The sequence below is a fragment of the Vigna unguiculata genome, chromosome 1, assembly GCF_004118075.2.
Source record: "Vigna unguiculata cultivar IT97K-499-35 chromosome 1, ASM411807v1, whole genome shotgun sequence".
NCBI classification, from domain to species: domain Eukaryota; kingdom Viridiplantae; phylum Streptophyta; class Magnoliopsida; order Fabales; family Fabaceae; genus Vigna; species Vigna unguiculata.
Genome location: NC_040279.1, coordinates 27881063 through 27907195, shown reverse-complemented (window position 1 = coordinate 27907195; position 26133 = coordinate 27881063). Strand labels below are relative to the sequence as shown.

The window sequence follows — 26133 nt, the reverse complement described above, 5'->3', positions numbered from 1 at the left end:
TTGAGGTGGTGGTTGCAAGTGGTTGTGGGTTTAGTTTGGTGGTGGTAGTGATTTTAGTAGTAGCGGCGACGACGATAGTGGTGAAAGGTCATGAAATGGAGAGAGAGGGTGATGAAGGAGTGGATGGTGATGGTCATGAAAAAGTGGAAGTTGAGGGTAATGAAGTGGATGGTGAGACTAAATTGAACAAATTTAATTAAAATAAGAACTTATTTGAACAAAATATTAACAATCATAATTAAAACAATCCACGTAATGTGAACAATGTCAATACATTTTGTAGTTATTAATTTAAACAATGTCAACTAAAAGAATAAAATTGAATATAATTTAGCAAAACAGATCAAATTGAAAGAACAAATAAAGGTACCAAAGTGAATAAATTGAACCAAAATAAAGACCAAAAGAGTATTTAAATTTTAAAATATTTTCTTTGTAGTGTGGGAGGTGTAAAAAGAAATTTGATGGGATGCGGGAATCAATGTCAAAGTTGATTTACCTTTAAAAGCTTTAGTTAAAAGAGTTGTTCGAATTTGGTTTTTCAAACTCTAGTTTCGGGACAAGAGTTTCTAACTAGATTTATCTATATTGAATCCATGTTAATTGGTTATCTATTATTATGAGACTGAGAATAAAAAATATTTAAGTTTGTAGTTACTGTGCAAAACATTTGTCTATCGTAAAATGTCATTTTAGTTAGGATTAGTTGTATAATGCATTGTTCAAGTTTTAGTCGTGCATATTATTATTTGTTTTCAAATTTTTAATCGAACAAGTTACATGTTTGGTCTTATATATTACAGTATATTTTTATTTCATAAATCATTCCAATTTTGATAACAAGCAGGAGTTGCTAACGAGAGTTTTGGATAAATGATTTTAATTGATAAGTTCTACCACAAGAAAAGTATTTATTACCAGCGATTGTTTTTCATGTTAACTTTCTTTATGCATATATGAGAAAAAAATTTGATGGTGAACATAATGATTTTATAAATAATGTCATTAGATAATCGAAGACAAAAATTTGAAAACATTTTTTCAATTTTAGTTATTCAATTATTTCCTCAAGAACTTACTTTTTATAATTGCATGAACATCTCTATTTAAATGTAGTTTCTTATTACTTATAGTCATTTACTATAAAACTTTAGAACTACAAATTTATTGTTTATTATTTCATGTTGATGGTATGATATCATATTCATGGTCTAGAAGTATGAGGACCTTGTTCTGACAGAAAAATCCTATGACATGAAACAGAACTGAGATGAACAAAAATAATAAACATATACATTGATCCATTTCCATTCACCTATATAGTATACACATTCCAATGAAATAGGAATTCCATGTCACCCTTCTCTTAGAAAAGAATTACTAATAAACGATACAGTAATATATTCTAGCTACTTGTTACAGTGTTCTCCATCATGTATTCACTTATGCTATTTATACTGTACGTCCGAACTATACAAAGAATGTAGGAAATTAAGAAGGTACAATAAAGAATAGGGTTCAATTAGTGTCCAAAATCATCTTAATCTCGATCGTATAACCAAAATTTCCCTTCCCAACCAGCAGTGAAACTTGCAGCACTTTCTGCAGTGGATATTTGCAACCATGCTGATAAGGAAATAGAAAGAACCATGTATACCTTTCAAGAGGTTTCAGTGAATACTCTAAGTATGAAATCACGAAAGCGCCTTGAATATTGTATAGGATCAACGGCTGATATTGAAGTCGGGTCATATTGAATGGATTTGTAGGCATGCTCAAGCTTCTTGCTGATGTCATAGTCTTGGAGTATGTCTATGATGCCAAAAGTCAACGAAACATTATAGAACTCTCCAATTGGTTCTCCTATAAGCTGTAATTCACAACCACTTCTTCTCACTGTCCTTTCAACCCTTGCTGGCATGTTCATACCCAATGTCACACTGCACATACCCACATACACACACACAAACAACCATAATAAGCTTTCAGATTTTCATCATGAAGGAGTCATAAATTCTTGGATATAATTGTCACATACATAACATGGAAACGTAGTATAAGGCTAAATCCATGTAACACTGTGATAAAACAACTTTAAATAAACATTCACCTAGGAGGAGGATCAGAAGGAGGTTCATCTTTGGCTTCACTTGTGGTGTCGGGATTTTCTTCATTTTCTAAATCACCTGAAGCTGAAGCTGGAGAGCAAAAGGGTCTTCATTGGGTTGTCAAAGCTCATATAAGGTTAGACATACTTAATTTAGGGTAAGAAAATTACCAGCAGGAGTTCGAGATTGTATAGGAATAACTTCTCCTTCTGGCGAAATATCTTTGAAATAAATGCCCACTAGAAGACTATAGTCCATAATTCCCTCCTGTTCCAGAATCTCACAATCCAAATCAACTTGTCTGCAGATCAAAATATATGCTTAACATGCTTAGTTTAATTTGACACAAGACAACGAATGAAAACTGCGAAACTGTTTAACTTAGCCAGTTATATGCTACACAAAATTATAATCAATCATTGGAAATTCAAGTGACTGAATTTTAACTTCATTATTTTGTTAAACATATACGTGTATTTGATCACAATTGAAATAACTGATTTTCAAAACCCACAATTGTAGTCCAAACACATTACAAATTAAGGTATGACAGTCCTTATCACCTGCAAAACTCTTCAAACTGGGACTTCTCCAGTTGAAATATGAAATTAAGATCAAGATCCTTAAGTATAGTGGTTTCACTAATTTCTGTCTCAGGCTTATCTGAGGTTCGTCCAAGTGAAGAACCCTTCAAATCGTAGCGTCTATGGGTGATAAACTCAGAACGGAAGAGGTTGCCCATTATGATAAACCGAACCTGGAAAACCAAACACATTAAGAAGCTTATTATACTCAAACTATAGAAACTTCATAGAAATATCTATCTTCCTAAAAGAATAAACACTAGTTAAGTGAATGCCAAAAGTTTGGAGTTTGTACAACATAAAATATATTCAAAGTTCAATCTAGAAAGGAAGCAAAGGAGCCATCGTTGTTCCATACAAATTTCTGTTATAAGGGACTTCTACGAATGTACCTTCTTCTGAATAGGCCCATTTAACTTCACACAATGCAGGCCATAATACTTTGTCAAAAGAGTATTTTTGTAGTCTCGAAAGTGATTGTAATAGGATGGAAGCAGTCTCAATAGAACCTGAACACAAATGAAGCAGGGCCAGATTTGAAGAAATGTATCATGGTTCCTGAGAAATTTCAAACAAGGAAAGATCAGAGTGGAACTCACTTTCACTTCAGCTTTCTTCATTGTCTTAATCATGTATTTGTCGTCATTGGTCAAGTAAAAGAAGCTGCCACTTTTTCCAGGAGAGGAAAGTTCGCGAAGTGCATCATTTCCACATAAGGATAACATGTAATCAGCCGGATCCACCATGAATAGCTTCCTAAGAGTTCTGAGGACAGAGTGCAATCTATGAGCTGAAGAAAATGGCATCCTTGTACCGTTAATCTCATTCAGTAACTACATCTAACTACTTCATTATAGCTTAGTTTTTGTGGAATTCTACCATTTTTTCCCCTCACTTTGATTACATGTAACGTCATTGAATATATATCAAAATTAAACTCAGGAACAGATTAAGTAAATAACATGGCTGACCTAAAAACTACCGGGCAATAGTCCTTCCACTTAAAGTCACAACATGGATGTGGTGGAGTGTATTTGGATCCTTCTGGTGGAAATCTTGTCCACACTTTCTCCTTAGGATCAAAAGCTGCAGGCTTCAGATCAAGTGATGCTGTGGGAGCAGGCCTTGCAATAGAATGCCTATGAAGTTCAAGAAAGTATAAAATATGAAATATTTGTAAAGTTACATGCAGGAGCAAAAGGAAAGCAATCAGAGAGGGTGAAATTATGAAAAAAATAATGAAGAAGAAGAAGACACAAACCTGAGTCCGAGCTGCAAATTGAGCATGAGCTCATAATTTTTGTGTCCTTTGCCAATGCTCTCTCCCACCCTCTTTGACTTCTTGGGTGCTTTGAGAGGTTGGAGTTGACCCGAATTTTCTGCAGCATCTTCAACACGTAAAGCAGTCAAATCTTCCTCGAGATCACTCCCCATGGTTGGAGTTTTAGCACTGCCATCACTCTCCCCACCATCCAACAACCTATCACCTTGTCTGTCCAAGCCCATACTCACCCTTCCATCCACCGACATTCTCCTAGTTTTAGAAGTCTCCCCAGCAGCCTTTGTAGACCTCCAAACCGCAAGCCTCTTCTGTGATGGCATAACCTGAGCCTTCTCCCCAGGGCAAACCAAATAAGCACTCAAATCATTATACAACTCTTGAGGATCCCAATTACTATGCCCCTCTCCCTCTCCCTCTTCTGATTCTGATTCCTTTGGATGATATGTCCCATTCGGATCCTTCACATCCTTGCTGAAATTCCCCTCATAAAAACTCCCATCTGGCCACTTGAAAGTCCCATTCCCCTTTGGCCAACCATCTTCCCAAAACCCTTCAAACTTGTTCCCATTAGCCCAAGCAAATGACCCTTTACCACAAATAATCCCATTCCTCCATTCCCCCACATAATGGCTCTCATCCTTCCACTCATACCTCCCCTCCCCATCTTGCAAACCCCTCTTCCACTCTCCATCAAACCAATCCCCATTCGCATAACTCTTAAAACCATGACCATGTTTCAAGTTTAGTTCCCAGTGCCCCTTATAAGTATCCCCACTACACCCTGTGTAAGTCCCTGTCCCACACATGTAACCACCCTTGAACTCCCCTTCATATGTCGCCCCTGAAGGCCAACTGAACCTACCCTTTCCCTTTGTCTTCCCTTTGTACCAATCTCCAACGTACATGCACCCATCCGTCCACAGGTATTTCCCTAGCCCGTGTGGGAAGTTATTCGCCCATTCCCCCGTGTAGTAATCCCCGTTAGGTAGAACCTTCTCTTCAAGGTACACCTCGTACACCTCGTTCTCATTCTCATCGTCGTCGTCATAATCATCCTGGTTATCTTCTTCTTCCGTAACCTGTGACAAAGATATCGTCCCAAATATACTGTTGGCACGCTTCTTCGCAACTGCATGCGTCTTTCTCATCGTTGCCTCCCATGCCTTCATCACACCGCTATCTTTTCCAATCATTTTGCTCTCTCCTTTTTCCTTATATCCTCACATTTGGTACTTATCAGTAATATTCACGGACACCCCACATATTCCAACACATTCAAAGAATGATTTTTTTTTCATGCATCCTTGGAGAACATGCAATGATTTGTGTAACATTCAAAGGGGGCGATCAATGATGCGGCCATTCTGATGTTTTTTGTTTCTGATGAACCCAAACCGTCTCGGATGTTGTCGCAGGCTTTTTTGTTTCTTGGCATGTTAATTTCCATAGAGTTCGGGGACATGTTGATGTTACAGGAGATGCACGATGCCCCTCAAACTGTGTCAAACTCCTGACAGCTGTCACTTGCAAAGTAAGTTAGAGGACCTGTCCTTAATTTGGTGCACGTGCCGTGTGATTCATTCATGAAGGTATGTTTTTGATATTTTTGAATGGAACATTGAAAAATTCATGTTCCTGTGGGTCACATACCCTACAACCTCTAAGAGCCATGACACAAATGGAGACTGGTGCTAAAATCAAGGTGTTTGCTTCCTATTTTTAGCCTACATTTAACAAATTTTCCAATTTGTGTTTGTTTAATGTGCGCAATCACTGTCTAACCATTGATAATTAATGTCTCGATTTGATTAAAGGACAAAGATTGGCAATGGTTCATCGTTTTTTTCTTTTCATTATAAAGTATATTGAAAGTAGCCATAGAATTTCAGTGATTTTCTGATTCATTTGGAGGAGTCGATTAAGTTACAGCTTCAAGTGTACATAGCTACACATATTTTGACTTATCAGAACCATTAGTGCAGAAGATTTTCTTCGTCCTCTTCTTTAACCAATGTTTTCACTCCCACAATTGTATGTTTTTTAAATGTTGATAATCTACCACTACACTTTATGTGACAAATTCAAAATGATTAAATGGAGTTACCGCTGATAACAGCATATGCTATAATATTATGCTGTGTATAAAAATAGTCCATGTGAAACAAAAGGGTCAATAACTCAATTGACAAGTTCTTAAAGCTAATGAAAAAAAGTAAATTTACAAACTGAAAACTAAAAAGTAGTTTTATATTTTGAAAATTTAAAATCTACAAAGAAAAGACCTTCACCTTTATTTTCATTTTCTTTGACTTCTGACTTTTTCCCTTTCAAACTTTTAGTTTAGCCTCTTCTGTTTACATTAGATTAATTCAGTCGTGAACATTCCAACATGAGAATAGCTATTTTTAAACATTCCAACAATTAGAACTAATTGAAAGCAGAGAGAGAGTTGAGTATGAAATGATGGAACCTATCAAATGGTGCATAGATACATTGAAGTTGCAAAAGTAGAGAGTAATGAAATAACAGAGTGTTGGTGGGTGTATATATATAATATATATCAAATCTTGTTGAGAGCAGCAAGGGTGAAAACGGTGGCAGAAGTTACTCCTGGAATGAAAAATTCATCACGAATTGCTTCAGGCATCACTTTCTGCTTTATCAACAGAGCAGCCAATGGAACACCAAAAATGCACAAGATTGCTTCCTTTGCTCCTATTCCAGTGAATCCTGATGATTTCACCAAATTTTTCATTATCTCCTGGAATTCTGTTTTTGTCAGTGCCTTGTTTTTCCCATCTTTACTCTTTTCACGCTTCTACATCTCCCATTAAACCAAACAACAATCAACACTGTTAATTCAACACAACCTAAACTCCTATAATCTACCATATAAGCTACCCAAAATTATCAAAGAGAAACACTGTGAATTGCAATTTTTTAATCTACTTTTTTAACATACCCCTTTCCAACACAGATATAAAAGATAATCCAATGCTAAAATATAAATAAATTTTAAAGAATTTCGTGCATTTGAAAATTAAATTCTTGTTGTAAATATTAATTAAAAATCAATAAAATTATAACAAATAAATAAGAGAATATATATATATATATTGAATTTGTTTATTGTTTATTGGATTAAAAATTTCATAAGTATCAGTATGCCAGAAAGAGTGAATTAGCAAAAATTTGTTTGCACGTACATTGAATTCTGTCTCCAAATCCTTTGTCGCTGGAAGTTTAATCTGCGTATTTCCGAGTTTTTCATTGAGTTTTCTGACAAAACATAACGCAAAGTTGTGACAGAGAAAAGTGTTACATATAGCATAACAAAATCGTGTCACTTCATAATTAATTAAATAATAATTTGGGTAGCTTTTGATACGAAAATGGTTAAGTACTCGACAATCTCGCATACTGCTCGGTAAAAAACTGGGAATTCCATGGCGTCTTTCTCTTCGGTCAATTTTTCATACCCTTCTTCTATAATTGGTTCAAGTTCTTTCAGCTTTTTTTGATCAGCCCCTGTCTCAAATTTTCAGAAAAAAGAGAGATTATAATTGATGTAAGAACATGAATATGCATATAGTGCTACAAAAACATGAGACAAAGTATGAAAAAGCAGAACAAAAGGTGAGATAAATATGACATGTTAAAATGTTTTTCCAAGAATAATAAAGGTCAAGACAAGAGAGTTGAATGTGGAACCTGGTGCAAGTTTATGCAGAGACAAGCCCATTTTTTTCTTTAGCTTTGGTTTAAAGGAGATTTGAGTTAAAACAATGAGGTAGGTGTGGCAGAGGTATAGATATACACATATATATACACATACAAAGAAACAACATTTCATGAACTTTTATGCAGAAAAAAAGCTGCAATAAAACTTGCACGGTGGGAAGAGAACATTGGATCTCTTAGGTTATAAGCAAACCTATAATAATATATATATATATATAAAATAAGACGAGAGAGATAGAATATGTAAATTTATTTCTCAAGAAATGAATACTATTCGTTCAGTATAAAATTCTTGACTTGTTGCTCTCACCAATATTCATATTAAACCACTTATAAATGACTGCTAGAGGACTCAATGAAATTTGAACAAGACAAAATAATATTGTCTTGTGGAGCCAACCATTTTTTTATGGGTCTCAAACATAAAGTTAAATGTTTCTGAAATTAATTCCAAGTTGGATTAGATGTCAAAAGATTCATGGTCACTAATACTTTAAGATGTAAAGTAAAAGACACAAACATTAGTATAATAATTAGCATAATAAAAAGTGCGATGTCCACTTAAAAATATATTACCCCTTTTTTTATTCGAATGAAAATGTTTTAAAATGAAATATAAGGTTATATTAAAGCAAAGTACGAAAAAAAGTAATAAATTATAATTAAATAATTGTTCTGTAAACAAAAATTCCAAAAATTTAAAATTTACTATACAAAAGTTAAAAAAACTTCAAACTGTATATTGTTTTAATGAAATAAAATAAAATATTGTAGAAAATATCATATTAAAATTTAAATTTCTGTTTTTCATTTGTTTATTAGCTGCAACATATACTTTTGTTTTGGAATACTTATAATTTAATTGACAAACTTAACTATTAATTTAAACTTTTGGCTAATTTGTTTTTTTTTCCGAATTAAGTAATTTCTCAGTTTCTTGATTAAAGAAATGTTATGTTTATACCACCAGTTCATTATAATATTTCACCCTTTTCCTCTCTTTCTTTAAGTGCTAAAAGGTAGGATATCTTATTTTTTAAGTTCAAGATATACAAAAGTAATCATTTCTGGCTCAACTGGTTGGCAAGAAAGGGTTTTATTAACATTTTTAGAATATGTTTTTTTTCTTCTGGCTTTTATATGAAAATTTTAAATTATTGCCTTGATTAACATAAACTTCATAACCATTAAAAATTAAAACATAACTATTTGAATAATCCTTACCAGTTGATTTTTTTTCCTATATTAGTTTTTTCTTACCAGTTGATTTTTTTTTTAATTTGTTCCTATAGTATTGTTTAAAACTTTCTTTTTCATAATTTTGACAAAAAAATCACTTTCATAATTTGTTCCTATAGCACACACAAAGGTTTAAACCCTCAGTTGGTCCTCTTTTTTGTTTCGAAAATTTCAATTTGATCATTAGATTTTAACCTGTGTCAATTGACACACACACACACACACAAAAACAAAAGGTTTAAACCTTCAGGTTGGTTCTTATTTTTGTTTGAAAATCTCAATTTAGTCCTCAAATTTTAACTTGTCTCAATTAGGTCCTATTTTTGAAAATGGGTAAAAATTAGGTCATTTCTATTAGTTTAAACCCTTGGTTGGTTCTCATTTTTGTTAGAAAATATCAATTTGGTCCACAAATTTTAACCTGTCTCAATTGGGTACTATCTTTGAAAATGTATAACAATTAGGTCATTTCCATTAGTACTGTGCTAACAACATTAAATATGTATCACAAGTCAATCTGCAATATTTTCTATTTTATTTATTTATTTTATTTTCTATTTTTTTAGTTTTCTTAAAATTTGTTACGTCTCAAAACAACATTGTGTCACCTGACAACATTAGTCTGGCGTGACAGTGGTTATGCCACATAAGTCTTAGTTTCAATCTAGTCCTTATATTTGTTATTTTTGTTTCAATTTAATCTTATATTTGTTATGACTTAATCTCAATTTAGTCCCAATTTTTGTTAAGAATGAAAGAATTTCGTCCTTCTCCAAATTGATAGAAAATTTAATTTTTATATAAATATTATACCGAGATTACAATTGATATTTTTATATAGATATTATTATAGATATTAATATATATATATATATATATATATTAAAAAAAAGTAAAAAAAGATTTTAAAGGGGTCTTCCTTTTAAATAACAGGAGTGGTTTACATAAACCCTACAAAAATCCATTTCATTCTTAGTTTTTCAATCTCCTTTCTTATGACCTCTTGCATTTTTGCTCTTGAAGATCCAAAGCCATAAAAACAATTAGTGTCAAGGATTCTACCATAGAAGTTAATCAATTTCGTATTAGGATATGTTCAAATTTTCCTCTTCTGATAGAGCAACTCTAATTTTTCTAGTGCATGCAACTTTCTTTGGCTGCATGTGATTTTTTTTTCTTTTTTCTAGATGCATCTTCATCTAGCCGTGATTCTTAAACCATTATTCAATCCTTGACTTTTAATTTTTGGGTTATGAATATAGGACCATTGTAAGTGAAGACGTTGTGCAAGGGGAGAGAACTAAGAGTCTTCCTTAAGTAAGGGAAGCTGATCATTTAAATTGTTTTAAAATGAGAATTTATAACTGCTTAACCTTTAAATTATTTTTGTGAGATTGAATTTGATGCAATTTGTGTGAGTTTTTTTGTAGTATTTGTGTTGTGTTTTCAGTGGGTATATTTTTTATGAATGATATATTGTGGACTGATGACATGATTGAGTTGTTTAATGATATGAATTGGGTATGAATGATAATTTTATAGATGAGTACTAAAAGAAAATGATTCTTGGGGAAATGGAGTTTGTGAATTCTGTTATAGAATGAGAGAAATTAAGATGATAAGAAAATTGATATGTTAATTTGTTATGGGTTCTTGTATTTGTTTTAACCATATATGATGTTGACATTGTTGAAAAAGAGTAATTTAGAGAGGTTGGTATTATTGTAAATTATAATGTTGATATGCTGAGTATGATATTATGGTAGAAGAAAAAATTCAATTGTCTAGAAGCAATTATTTTTTTCTGTTGTGTCCACCATTGAACGACTCTGAATATAATTAGGCAGCAAGGGAGGCATTGAACCGCTGGTATGCAGTTTTAGAAAAACAAAACTTTAAATATTTGTTTGAATTGTTTATGTCCTCTTTGGCTTAGAAATGAAAAGTTTGGTTCTCAATGACTATTTTCAAAGGGAAATTACCACATAGAGTATCTTGACTGCACTAGTATCTAACTCACGTAGAGTATGATATCTAGGTGGTGAGAGTCGAAGGAGGCTTCACATGATAGACAATATCATATAAAAGATGATCAGGGAGCTAGTGAAGTTAATCCCGTAATGACTTGTTAAATTAGATTTTGTTTCATCTTAATCCCTTTGTAATGATGGTCTTAGAGATAGAAATAATGAGTAAGTATGACAGGTGCAAAATCTCACAAGTCTATTCAATGCACTAATCTTTCGGAAGTAACATGTGTGAGTATAATTGTGATAAGAGTTGGATGTGCTAGTGCTTTGTAATTATGAGTGAGACTTTAGTAGTAATTTCTGTAAAAGCCTAATAGTAAACCATTGAGTTTGTTTTTGTGGGTTGTCAACATAAAAGATTTATTTAATATTCTTGTATGTTCTTTTGTCCTATCCAATTAGTTTTTTCTCTCTTATTAAATGCATTAGTTTGCCCTTCTATTTTCTTTCCTTGTGTTGCTTGTGTGTTTTTTTTATGCGATGATCGTATATAAACGCGTGAGTAGAGGTACGAACAGATGAGGTCAGTAGCTCAAAAGCAGGAGCCCGTCACTATCTTTGATAGTTTTGAATAGTTACTAATTCAGTAGATGAAGTCTTTGCCTTTGTTTTGAAAAATTGTATCAAACATACTTCTCATATTTTGAAGTACTTTGGGATGTTTAGGAAAAGTAATTTTGAGATACAATGTTAAGGGATTGTAATAGTCTTTAAACTTATTCTCTCTCTAAATACATATATATATATATATATATATATATATATATATATATTATGTATGTATGTATGACATTTTTAGTATTGATGTTATTAAGTAATGAGTTAAAGTTTTTGAGATCAACTTTTAGGTGTTAAATTATCAAGTTGGAGAGGGATGAAATTGGTTTATTTTTGACAAAAAATGGGACTAATTTGAGATTAAGTCATAACAAATATAAAGACTAAATTGAAATTAAAATAACAAATATAAGGATCAAATTGAGATTAAGTCAATGACGTGATTTTCACAGTGACATGTGGCACTATTGTCATGTCACACTGACACCATCCCGTAGTACAATACTGTTTTGACATGTGGATTTTTTTAAAACTAAATAAAATATAAAATAAATATTCCAATATTTCGAACATGGAAAAAAATACACTTTAAAGTTGGAAGCTATGTGTCTTACATATATGTGGTGTGTTTCTGAGTTTAGTTACTTTGGTTTTGAGTATTGGTATTTTGAAATTAAAAAAAGTATTGTATTCCAATATTTAAACATTATACAAATATGTAAGAATGCAACATAAAAAGTGAATCGTGCAATCTATCCAAATTACATTTAGATATTTAAAGAAAAAAGAAATTTCAAACCACACCAACCTTCATGTTGCTTTGTTTTCTGATGAAATGGATTTTGTCTGAAAACTTATCCAAAAGGATTCATGAGCACGCGCACGCCACTCTCAACCATATCCTGTAAGCTGGGACCCAATTAACAATAGTAATATTAATTATAATAATAAGAATAAAATTATTTATAATAATTTATAATAATAATAATACTAAAAGTAATTGAAAATAATAAGCAAATGAATGTTCCTTGGTTTAGCTTGTTTCCCGGAAAATTTGTACACAGACACATGTCAAGTATTGGGTATGTGGGTTCCTTCCTTTTTTTCCTTCCGCTTCACACTGCACCTGTTATGCATCTTTCTTTCCTTCAACTTTTTTGGATCATTAGAAGCAGAGACATTCAAAAATCAAAGTCAATTCTTTTCATCTCCTGGTCGCATTACCATTTATTAATACAAAAAACATAATTCAAATCTTCGGATCCTCGTTGCCGAATGAATATCGAATAATAATATTAGTAACAGAAAATATATAAAGAAATATTGGTGTTGTTGCAAAGATTTAGTTGCATTACGGTGAAATTCTGAGAATGGCACACAACGGAAAAGAGTCCCAGTTTTTGACGAGTGATTTCGATGGGGATAACGAAGAACATAACAGACAATCTGGTGATTACAGCAGGAGTGAGCATAGTAATCAATATGACAGTGACGAGGATGGGAATCGCAAAACGCACCCTGAATCTTCTTTCATTTCTCAACAGTGGCCTCAAACTTATAGGTATATGCCAATCTAATTTCTATCTCTTTCTTTTAAATTAAACATAACATGCACCACTTTAGGGCCATTTCTGTTCATGAAACCTTATTATTTGTTGTGTTTTCTTTTTAATGTACATCAAACATATATAGAGCATAATTAATCATCTTATGCTCCACCTCGTTTTTACCTGTGTACCAAATGTTGTTGTCTGAGGTTGGTTTGGCATGATATATATCATTATTATGCATGATGGGTTTTTTTTTTTTTTTTTTTTTTTTTTTTTTTTTTCTATAAATCTATTATACATTTTAACACCTTAATTATCTTAATTATGCTAACATTGCAAGACACAACGATCATTCGCCTTCACATGTAAACATTTATTAATAATTAGAAAGATAAAAAAACATCGGATAAACCAAATTCAAGTAATAACAAATAAAACAATTTTAAACATAGGTAATTGAGATTATTGAAAAAAATAATAATAACCAATTTTAGTGATAAAAAAATATTATTCACTTAGTGACCACTTTAGATATTAGTTTATAAAATAAAAAATTATTGGTTACTAAAATAGTCACTATGAATTAAAAATTATAATTGATCTCTAAATTGGTTACTAATTAATTAGAAACTAATTTAGAAACTAATTCTTTTGGTAGCAAAAACCTTGGTAGCTAAAATTTTGATAGCTAAATTTTAAAAACAAATATAATTAACACTAAAATTAGTCTCTAATTAATTAGTGATCAATGTAGAGACCAATTATAATTTTCTATTCATAATAGTGACTATTTTAGTAATTAATAATTTTTTATTTTGTAAATTGTTATCTAAATTAGTCACTATAGTAATTAATAATTTTTTATCACTAAAATTTGTTGTTAATGAAAGATTTTCTTGTAGTGTACATAGATGATATATAATGATATCATTTATACAAAATTTGATTTTCTAATCTTATAGTAGTTAGTTTGTCTACATAACACTAACAAATATGTGATCATTTAAATTCAATGGATTTATATATTTCGAAACATTTCTACCACCATCCTTTTAAGAGATGATGAAAGAACTTGAATAGAGGAAAACAACTTTGTATACTAACATTGATTTGCTTCCCAACCAAATATGTCAATAGCCAACCAATTTACAATGTTCAAGTGCCAATATAGCACCTATGAGTTTCTGTTAAAGAGACTTTTACAATGAAAAAATGCATGTTACCTCTAAACAAACCTCCACATTCAGCATTACCATGCACTCACCAGCCACCCCATCTCTATTTGTTAGGAAAAAACATATCATCAATGAAGAACATTATCGCATTACCCCCAACAATCACCCTATTAAAAGATAAATAAGCTCAACACAAAAAACACAAGAATATAATGTGAAAACTCCAAAATCGGAGAAAAACTACGACCTAAAGACAACTAGAGAATGACACTATGTAAAAATTTGTACAACACATAGACTATCTTTCTATGCCCTATGACCCCAAGTACACCTACACTCTCTAAAGTAGAAATTTAACTCAAACCTCATAACACTTTGCTACAATAATATAAGAAAATTCAAATACAAGTTTAAAGTATTTTTGGCTTGGGACAAGAAACAACATATACTTATAATCCATTATATAATCACCAACACCCATTCCTTAGCTTATCCTAGAGACGATGTGAAATTTTCCAAGACGTATTATTTTCATCTGTTCAACATTATTCCCATTAATCCATTCTACAATTCGAAAACTCCATAATACTTTCTTATAAAAAATATGTTTCCCCAATCTAGTATTGACATAAAAAATTCAACATAATATTATTCATACTTTCCTTAGAATGCTTCCCAACCATGTGACATTTGTAAAAAGAGAAGTCACTTGGAAAAAGATTGTTGGTATCATGGAAAACTTCAATGTTAGTAATACAAGAAATTTGGCCACATGGAAAAGTATTACCGTAATAAAAATAACCATCAAGAAAACTTTGTTGAAGAACATAATCAAGAGTAACACTTATTCTATGCTAATCAAGAATCTCCTAAGGGAGAAGGAAACTGGTACTTAGATAGTGGATGCAACAATCACATGGTCAAAGATCAAAGCATCTTTAAAGATATTGATACATCTATCAATGTCAAAGTTTAATTGGGAAACAACACCACATTGAAGTCTCAAAGCAAAGGAATTGTCATGGTGGATACAAAGAAAGATACACAATTCATCAAAGACATTTTACTAGTTCCCAATCTTAAAGAGAATCTTTTAAGTATTGGTAAAACGTTGGAGAATGGATATTCTCTTCACTTAGAGAAAGATGCATGCAAAATCTATGGCAATAGAAGGATAGAAATTGGCCAAGTAAAAATGGAGAAGACAAATAAAAGCTTTCATATAAGCTTCCATATAAGCTTCCATATAAGCTTCAAACCTGGAACTAATATTGCCATGAAGGTAGAAGATGATGACTCGTGGCTTTGGCATTGGAGATTTGACCACTTCAACATACATGCCTTAAAGCTTTATATAAAAAAAACATGATGAGAGATCTTCCATGCTTGAAGGAGAATAATGAATCATGCGAAGGATGTCTCCTCAATAAACAACATTGATTACCATTCTCAATTGGAAAAGCATGGAGAGAAAAAAGACTTACTAGAGTTACCCATATTAATATTTGTGGATCGATGAGGACGCCTTCACATCACAACAATAGGTATTTCATCCTCTTCATCGATGAATTCTCTAGAATGACATTGGTCTATTTCTTAAGGCAAAGTCAGAAGTCTTCGGAATATTCAAGAAGTTCAAGGCCCTTATCGAGAAGTACAGTGAAAAACAATTAAAAGTTCTTAGAAATGATCGTGGCAATGAGTACACAGCTCGCGAGTTTGATAAATTATGCGATGATGAAGGGATAGAGCGACAACTTACAATCTCATATACTCCATAACAAAATGGAGATCGCGAGATCGGTGTTGAATGAGAAAGGACTACCGAATACATTCTGGGCTGAAGTAGCGTATACTGTAGTTTACCTATTCAACAGATGTCCTACTAAAGCAGTTCAAGACAAGACTCCAATGGAAGCTTGGAGCGGAAAGAAACCATTAGCTAAACATCTAAGAGTATTTGGATATGTTTGCTAGATTCACGTTCCAAACCAAAAAGAGACACAAACTAGAAGACAAGATCATACGAGGTATCTTCTTAAGATACAAAGCATAACCAAAAGGCTACAAAGTCTACAATCTTTAGACAAAGAAGCTAAGTATCAACAAAGACATTGAAGTAGATGAAAGCACTACTTGAAACTGAGAATAAGAGCGAATTGATAGAAAGACAATATACATGCCCATCAATTAACCCACTACAAGCCAAGAAGATAAAAATATACATGCTCGAGAATCTTCTGCAACTCTATCATTAATTCAAGATCAAGAAGAGATAACTTGAATCTACTTTTAGGGCAAGCAATTGATCTATACCAACGGGTTCCCACCGCTAGACGAGGATTGACCCATCAACAGGGGAATTAGGTACCGAATTTCTTTAATCAAGCTAGAGAACTTCATGAACTAGATAGTGTGACGATGAAACTTATTGCTATCTATTAATTCCCAGAGTTTAGTCATAACCTCGTAGGCCGGGAATGTCATCAAGAAGCCTTTTCGTCTCAATGTTAGTGTCAGCCACGAGTCAGATCTCTGGTAGACATATATGAATCTTGCAACTTGGCCATACTAGAGCATGCAAGCTTTGAAGAGGCCTAAAAAACAAGAAGAATGGGTGAAGGCAATGGAGGAAGAAGATCAAATTGTAGATATTTTCATAAAGGCGTTACCAAGACCAAGATTTGAACCATTGCGCGCTATGCTTGGAGTTATAGAATTTGCGTCAAGGAGGAGTATTAAAGTGAATGCAAATTCTAAAAGAATGTAGAAAATCCTAAGATAAAAATAATGAAATGTCATGCAAATTCTAGAACAATGAAGAAAAGTCTAAGATATAAGGTAAAGTCTAGAGCATTCTACATAAGTAGTTGTAGCTAGGATTTTCTAGAATAATCATGTGGGAGAAATAGGGTCTATAAATACATATGTACACTACCAATTGATGTAAGAAAACATATAACATAACTACAAACACAATTACAAAATATATTTCTTCGAACGACTACTTTCACATTTTACTATTTCTATATTTTCTCTAACCCATCAACTATTCCTTTCACAACCTTAAAATACTAACAAATCTATCTTCAAAATGAATTTTTAAAATCTGCCAAATACATATTGTAGAACACCAAAGATCATTTCAAAAAATCATTTCATCACCCTTGTCCACTACTATATAAAATGTGTTTTCTAGCACAACATCATAAAAGTCTTTTATTCCTAACCAGATTGAAGTGGATTGAAAATAAGCAATTTGTTGATATTTACGTCTAAAGAAACGAGCATGGGCAAGTACTGTCCAAAGTCTATTATTACAGACAAATTCCCAAACAAACCCAAGAATAAGATTTATTTTCAACTATTAAATTTGTTACCTGCCACCCACCTTTGTATCCTTTGTAGTACAAATTGTCTTCCAATTAACTGTGAAAGTAGCTTGCTTCTCTATATCAGCTGTCCAAATAAAGTTCCTCACCCCTTTTTCTATCTCTAGATGTTGGTTTTATGTTTTCCCATTATACTAAGGATATTCACTATTTTTCTCTTATTTTTCTTTTTCTTTTTTATCATTACTAATGTTTATTCTTATTATTGTTATCATTATTCTTATGACAGAGATGCCATTGATTCTTACACAATATCTGTCGCTCCAAATCTTGAATCAATTATACGAGCACCAAGTGTTATTTATTCAAGCTTTATCGGTGGTGGTTCAAAGAGTATGTTGTTGGAACATGATGAAAAGATCTCTTTTCTATCTGGTGAGGAAGTTCAACCAGGGATATCAAGAAGACAATCAACATGGTGGGAGAAAGCTTCAGTTCAAATGCAAATTCCTGAAGAGTTACCAATTGGTTATGGATGCAGCCTCAGTCAAACAATATTTAACGGTATAGTATCTTTAGAATGGATAATCTTTAACAGTAAAGTCGATCATATCTAATACCATATACTTTGAATCTCTTAATTATATCAAGTGTTCTCAATAAACATTATGAGTTGAATAAGGAGAAAAGTTCCTCCAATATAACCAATTAGAGTGCATTTATACATAGTTTTCGATTGGTTTGTTCTTATTTCAAATCCGTAAAGTAATATCGTTAGAGTCGATCAGTCCTTATACGAGATACTGTTTGGTTTGAGTTTCTGTTCTGTCACTATTTTATCTTTAAAAGATGCATGAGAAGGTTAAAGAAGTATTTAAATTGTTTTTGACTTAGACTTCTAAATGATGTAAGATCATTGGACATTATTTAATAATCATGTTGATTTGGAAGACTGGTTAACTTTTGCAGACACAGGATTGATCCCTACCCTAAAAGTTGTTATTTTGTTTACAAATATCGAAACCCTCTTCCTTCAGTTATTTGTAATTACAATTTTGTGATAAAATTGTTCTTGGGCAGGGATTAATGTGATGGCTGGAGTTGGCCTTCTTTCTACACCATATACAGTGAAACAAGGTGGATGGGCGAGCATGCTTGTGATGTTTTTCTTTGCAATTGTATGTTGCTATACTGCAGATCTTATGAAACACTGCTTTGAAAGCGAAGAAGGAATCGTTAGCTACCCTGACATAGGAGAAGCTGCATTTGGAAGATATGGTCGCCTTATTGTATCAGTAAGAATTTGTTAGGTTTCATTTATAACTTTTGTCGAACAATCGCCTTCAATATGCACATTGGTGCTTTTATTAATTTGTTGACACTATTTTTTATGTCTGTAACAGATCATTTTGTACGTTGAGTTATATGTAAGTTTTAACACTGCATTAAATCAAATACATTGTTTCTCATTTTTGAATATATGTATGAATGAACTCTCTCCTTGAACGCAGTCATATTGTGTGGAGTTTATCATCTTGGAAAGTGATAACCTCACTGGGTTGTTTCCGGGAACATCCTTAGACTGGGGGGGTTTCCACTTGGGCTCCAAACACTTGTTTGGAATCTTAACTGCACTTATTATTCTTCCTACTGTTTGGTTAAAGGATCTACGCGTACTCTCCTATCTCTCAGGTTCTCCAAACTCAACAAGATTTTCATTTGGTCGAAGGATGTTTAAGTTTAGCAGATATTTAAAATATGATTTGTGATGATTGTGCAGCTGGAGGGGTTGTGTCTACTAGTTTGGTTATTTTGTGTATTTTTCTTGTGGGGAAAAGAGATGATGTTGGATTCCACCACCACAGTGGTTCATTAGTGAATTGGAGTGGCATTCCTTTTGCTGTTGGTATCTACGGTTTTTGCTTTGCAGGACATTCAGTTTTTCCGAACATTTATCAGTCTATGGCTGACAAAAGAGAATTTACCAAGGCTGTGGTTGTAAGGTATACGTAGGATGCAAATAAAAAACGTAGAATGAATCTTATGTTGTTCTTTGGTAAACCTAACTGAGTTCTTTGTTACAGTTTTCTTATATGCACATTTGTATATGGAAGCTCAGCTGTCATGGGATTTCTAATGTTTGGTGAAGGGACTTTGTCTCAGATAACATTGAATTTACCTCGTCATGCATTGGCTTCCAAAGTTGCTCTGTGGACAATAGTAAGATACTGAGATTTTTTGGAGTCTTTGCAATTTTTAATTTAATTTTCATTTTTGCTCTGATTTTAGATTCTATTTTTTTTTTCAGGTAATTAGCCCATTAACAAAATATCCTTTTTGATGAATTACTTGGTTTATTGAAATCCAACATGGATTGATTATATTGAAGATACATTTTCATTTAGCTTTTCTTTAATTTTAAACAAATATGCTTTGATGATGAACCCATTGGCAAGGAGCTTTGATGAGTTGCTACCGATTACCGTGTCAAGTAGTTATTGGTGTTTCATTACTCTTAGAACGGTGTTGGTTATATCTACAGTTTGTGCTGCTTTTCTCATTCCATTTTTTGGTAAGTCTTCCACTTTTTAATACTAATTACATATTTATTATGTATATCTATATATTTAAAAAATGTATTTAGATCAAACAATTGTTCATGAAAAACTGTATGTTAACAGTGTAACATGTGCCATATGACCAACACGAATTTATTATAATTTCAGGGCTTGTGATGGCTTTAATAGGTTCTCTCCTCAGTTTGCTAGTGGTAAGCATACACCAGTTATGATTTACAGGAATATTTCTGGAATAGAGTTGAACGAAAAATATTATGAATTGTCGGTCCAATTTTTTTGTAAAAAAAATAAAAAATACAATGATACACTTATACGATGTTTTTTAGATTTGTTTAAAAAATTAAGGTGGAAATAAAATATTGATTTATCTTCTATAGTTGTGCATTCTCTAACTTATCCCTTTTTTTTTGTTTTATTAGCAAGCATGCTTATATTATACGAAATATGAAACTTCTACGTAATGAAAAATGCTATATTTTTCAGGCAGTGGTGTTGCCATCTTTATGCTTTTTGAAAATTGTGGGAAAAAATGCAACATGTACACAGGTATGAGTCTGGCTGATCATGATCCTTAATATTTTTTTTTTCTTTAGCTGCATTTAGTTTATGAAAATATTAAGGTCATTATTGTGGGTATTAATTTGATCGTTAATTTGAGAAAGGGAACCTTCTTTATTTTGGTTGAATTGGTGACAAATTAGTAATTAAAAACAACTATTTATTCATGTTTGTTGTTACAAGTGACTTGTTTCATTTTTCTAATTTCTTACTCTAAAATTTTGATCTTTCAGAGTTTTCTCTTTTAACATTTGTGGTTGGGATCATTAGGTTGTTCTTAGCGTCATAATTGCTGTGCTTGGAATCGCTGCTGCTTTGATCGGAACATACTCATCTGTATCCAAAATTTTGCAAAAATAACCAGAATCACTGATGAGGCCTTCCATGTTTGAACATGATCTTCATCCTTTCATGGCAAGGTCCAAGTTTTTTTAGAGATTACATTCATGGAAAATTGAACTTAAATCGAATGTCAACATTGTTGTTCAATTAGCTAACTCAAACTCTTGCTTATTTTTGTATTTTTATAATAATATACATGAATTATTCTTCGTTCGTAAACTTCAAAATGGATAAATTTTTTTTTCTTTCAATCACGAGTGATTAGCACACATTCAAAATTCACCTTCAATTTTACGAATGGTGCCCTAAATTATATCCATATCTCCAAATAAATTTCAACTCGTGAATTAATCCTACTTATTAAGAGATCAAGTTTGATTGAGTTGAAAAAATATCTATTTCTTTTTCAAATTGACCCCAATTTACTTAATAAATGTAGATCAAATTGAATTCATCTTACTTAATACACAAATTAAATGATTTCAAATCGGGTTAGATGTGAGTTAATCGGTAAACCATCGACAACAAGCTATTTATGTAACATTTTTAATAATTTTTTTATTATAATTATTTATTATTTAGGGTTGACAATTTGATCTTTTTACATTCTAGATTGTTTTTTAAAAATGTTAAAATAATTTGAATGTTTAATTTATTTGTTTATCAAGGTTAACACTTTAATTTTCAACTAATATATTTATAATAATGTGTGGTGAAATAGGTAAACATTTTGATCATATTATAATAAAAAAATAATTAAATCAAACTATTCTTATTATATTACAATAAATATATTAAATAAATAAAATATACACTTAAGTGAATCAATCAACTAATCCACTAATATATAGTATGTCAAACTAGATTTACAAAATTTATGACTCAAAACCGAATTCAACTCAATTCATCATTAAACAACCTTATAAGCGGTTAACTATTTTTTTACACCTTAATTGAAAAAAATAAAAGTAAATTAATTAACCACTAATACAATAAACATTCGGTTAAGTCCGTATTTTTATCTTGAGAGTTTAATGCGAACTTCATTAAAATGCAGACTTATGGAAGAGTCATATTACAATATACAATATTAAGTGTCATATAAGTAAAGTATGGAATATTATTAGTGTTGAGAATTTATAAAGATTGTAAATATGAGAGATATAAGATGGTCGTGTATATCTCGACCCAAGCAAGGTCAAAGGGACATCTCGGCTCAGAGTAGGGGAAATTAGTGTACAGGTATGCAGACGAGGACGCTTCATCCCAGGCGGAAAGGAATGTAATTGTGTCCTTTGTAGTTACAATGATCATGAGGCATATCAGTATTGATAAAAAGAATAAGAACGCCCTTGAATAGTAATGACAGGATTAAGGTCAACTAGTATAAAATAAGGCTCAGTGACTAAGGGTAGAGGTATGTTTTTATCGCTTTCCTATATACACACCATATTGAAGTATTATTGACTTGAGTGTCAGAGTGTCTGCAGGTACCCACTCCTGGAGTCAGTGCTAGTTGCAGTCCAAAGGTGAGTCCTGAGGAGAACAAGTGGAAGACTAAAAGTTCTTAAAATCACTTGGTTTCATACAAGAACATTTTGGCGCCTACCGTGGGGCCAACGACTCCCCTTGTCCTAGACTATGGGGCTTGTACCAGTACACCCAATAAGTCTCTCATCGTTTAGGAGTCGAGGTTAAACGCAATTTAAATACTTTTTCCTCCCTTTATCCTTCGAGTCTTTTAAGGACAAAACCGTGACTGAGCTCCGTGCTTCAAAGTAGACAATAAACACGGTGGTTGTTCCTATTGATGTTGTTGGATCAGAAAAAAATTATAAAATATTATAAATTTATCACACAATACAATTCTGCATCAATTATTAAAAACTTATCCAAAAACTATTTATACTAGTAGTGATATGCCTTTAGTCAATTCATGCTATAATTCTTGCCAATGTTGATTGCTTATTTCATTAACCTTGCCAATGTTGATTGCTTATTTCATTAACGAGGAAATCATGTATAAAATCATTACAGTCAGCAGTATTTATGAAACATCGTATGTAATGTACTATTTGATTCTCTGTGTAATTGATCTTGTACCTGAATTTTGAAAACTATTACGGATTTAACATGTGTTTGAGATCATGGGGGTTTCTTCTTGCATTCACAATATTTCTTCTGCACCTCAAAAAATTCATGTTTTTTCATTTATGTTCTTGAAAAATTAAATAAATAAATAAAATTTAATTAGGTAGACGTAATAATTAAACAATTATGAAGTGACAGAGGTAGTTGGCTGCCTAAATTAATTGACAGTAGTGTTTTATATGTACCCTTGCACCCCCTCTTCTTTCACTTTCACTTTCACTGCAAAAGAAGAATTTTCATTTTTGGCTGAGGTGTGAATTTTGCAGTTCAGGGTCCACTCGTATTTCACCACTTTGCTTCCTTCTTCTCACAAAAAAAGGTACGCATAGAAAGATAAGTTTATATTTGATAAGTTTATGTTTGAGGTAAATGTTATAGGTGAAAAAAAATTGAGTTGGGGTTTTAATGTTCTACACATGTTACAGAAGTAATTTCTCATCCGGCCATTTACGAAAGTCGACTTCCAAAAGACAAGTGGACTTCTGCGGAAGTGAAGTTATTTTTTTTTCATATACGGAAGTCGACTTTCGGAACACAAATGAAAAAATTCCAACTTCCAGAAGTGGACATCCGAAAGTGTATGTGTAAAACGGAAGTAGACTTCCGGTAGAGAAGTGAAGTTTTTTTTAGTGTTATGGAAGTGGACTTTCGGTCTTTAAAAAAGTTATTTTTCGCAATTACGGAAGTTGACATCCGGAAATGAAATTTAATGGATGTCGACTTCCGGTGAGTAAATTTTCTTTTTCTTGTGGTAAGTTTCTTTTGTTTCTTCGGATGTGCTAACATGTTTCTCTTTTTTTTTTCTACTTTTTCCCCTTCCGTAGCATGCCTTCTCTTTTCTTTTTCCACTTTTTCCACTTCCGTAGGATGCTTCCTTGATAGATAAACAAAGTGATTTTTTTATTTAGTTTTATTTTGTAGTTTTGTTAGGGTTTGAGTAATAACTTATGTTTTATTTATTATTTATTTATACTTTTTATTTAATTTTTATTTACATGAATATTTATTTTTTGTTTATATATTTTTTATTGTTATATTTTTGTGTGTTTAATTATTATTTGTTTAAGTTTACTATTTATTTATTGTCTGTTTGTTTTATAATTTTGAATGAATATTTTTATTTTTTATTGATTTAATTTTATTTATTTTGAATTTTTTTATGGTTTACTGTTTATGTATGTTTTATTTTTGTATATTTATTTTATTGTTAGAGGAATATTTTAATTTTTTTATATTTTTTTATATTTTTTAAAAAGTGGTATTGATTACTAATGTTAGATTATAGGTGGTTAAAGTTATTTAAGATGGACGATCTCCCTATAACTTTCATGGAATCACAAGTAAATTCAAGTTTCATATCAGATTTTTCTTTTTTTATAAATGAGATATGTGACGGAGACTATACAAATAATTTTACAACTGATCAGATATTTTCAACATGAGATGAGTTGATTTAGTAGGTTCGAGGGATAGCATTTCAACAAATAAATTATTAAAGTACAATACTAACCTGGCCCCCAAATAGCCCATGCGACATGATCAGCGAATCCGGTCAACAAAGACGTATCCTCAGGCCCTCCAGGAAATCCTCCTAAAACATCGTGGTCCTGCCCCGCAACAACGTTCTCATGGTGAATTATATTTTCTTGCTCCTCATGAATATCAACAGGAGTTGGTGATGATGGACGAACTTCTCCATGACTAGTTGATGAACTAGCTTTCCCATGAGATGATGGACCACTCTCTCTATGATGACCCTTACCTCTTCTGCAAACAGATGCAGTAGGTCTCTGCCTAGGCTCCTGCTTAGAAGTCTCAGCATATGAAGAACTTGAGCCACCACGACGTGCTCCTCTTGTCATAGCCATGTATGTAATTAACAAATTTAAAGACATATTAAATTTCTAGTTAATTAAAAATAAAATTATTCAAACAATATAATTAATTAAAATTATCCAAAATTATAAATAATAATAATTATAATTTTTCAAAATAATAATTAATTATAATTATTATTATTCAAAATTATAATTTATTATTATTATTAATCAAAATTATAAATAATTATAAATAAAATTAATCAATATTTTAATTAATTAAATTAAAATTAAATAATATTAAAATTAATTTAAAATAATCTTTTTCAAAATTATAATTATTAAAAATTATAATTATTAAAAATTATATTTACTTAACAATAGAATTAATTAAAATTAAAATTATTCAAAATCATAAATAATAAAAATTTTAATTATTCTAAATTATAATTAATTAACATTATAATTAATTAAAATTAAATTAAATTATAATTATAATTAATATCAAAAGTTATTTACATTAAAATTAAGTACAAAAAAAATTACAACGTGTTTATGGAAGTTGCCATACGGAAGTCGACTTCCGATGATAATTTTTGCACACCTATGGAAGTCCACTTCCGGGCACAACATGGAAGTCATGCCTCCTACGGAAGTAACGCCTCCTGCGGAAGTCATGCCTCCTACGGAAGTCACGCCTCTTATGGAAGTCATTAAATCACTTGTCTCTTCTTACAGAAGTCACTTCCACTTACGGAAGTCATTTTCAACTATGAAAGTCAACAACTACAATCACGGAAGTCAGTTTTAATTATGGAAGTCGACTTCCGGTATTGATGGCTTACGGAAGTCAACTTCCGTAAGTGTCATTTTCATGTTATTCATGGTGATCTACATAAGTCCACTTCTGAAACTTGTTTTTGTCTATGGAAGTCCACTTATGTCATTTTATGGCTCACAGAAGTCGACTTCCAAAATTAAATCACTTGATGAACTCGACTTCTGGTTTGTGGTTTACGTTTTTCACTCATAGATCTATGCTCCAATAAAAAAATGTTTATACTTATAGATGCAGCAAACTTGGCAA

General features: G+C 31.8%; 3 protein-coding genes across 3 annotated transcripts; 1 reads left to right on the top strand and 2 right to left on the bottom strand.

The window, feature by feature from the left end:
- Nucleotides 1-1306: 1306 nt before the first annotated feature.
- On the bottom strand, nucleotides 1307-5726 carry LOC114181880 (phosphatidylinositol 4-phosphate 5-kinase 5-like). The gene is made up of 8 exons (XM_028068514.1): nucleotides 3954-5726; nucleotides 3664-3831; nucleotides 3292-3457; nucleotides 3085-3201; nucleotides 2672-2865; nucleotides 2279-2409; nucleotides 2111-2198; nucleotides 1307-1940 (listed from the first exon to the last, which is right to left on the bottom strand). The coding sequence occupies exons 1-8, from the start codon at nucleotides 5165-5167 to the stop codon at nucleotides 1661-1663; spliced, it is 2358 nt and encodes a 785-aa protein (XP_027924315.1). The 5' UTR covers nucleotides 5168-5726; the 3' UTR covers nucleotides 1307-1660.
- Nucleotides 5727-6423: 697 nt separating this feature from the next.
- On the bottom strand, nucleotides 6424-7900 carry LOC114195429. Its single transcript, XM_028085907.1, has 4 exons — nucleotides 7686-7900; nucleotides 7379-7502; nucleotides 7181-7253; nucleotides 6424-6792 (listed from the first exon to the last, which is right to left on the bottom strand). The coding sequence occupies exons 1-4, from the start codon at nucleotides 7825-7827 to the stop codon at nucleotides 6535-6537; spliced, it is 597 nt and encodes a 198-aa protein (XP_027941708.1). The 5' UTR covers nucleotides 7828-7900; the 3' UTR covers nucleotides 6424-6534.
- A 5012-nt stretch (nucleotides 7901-12912) lies between these two features.
- On the top strand, nucleotides 12913-21177 carry LOC114190520 (amino acid transporter AVT1A-like). Its single transcript, XM_028079441.1, has 12 exons — nucleotides 12913-13103; nucleotides 17889-18163; nucleotides 18680-18894; nucleotides 19003-19026; nucleotides 19111-19291; nucleotides 19380-19602; nucleotides 19684-19819; nucleotides 19908-19924; nucleotides 20023-20171; nucleotides 20326-20369; nucleotides 20662-20724; nucleotides 21007-21177. Exons 1-12 carry the CDS (start codon nucleotides 12913-12915, stop codon nucleotides 21094-21096), a joined length of 1608 nt encoding a protein of 535 aa, XP_027935242.1. The 3' UTR covers nucleotides 21097-21177.
- The last annotated feature ends 4956 nt before the right edge of the window (nucleotides 21178-26133 follow it).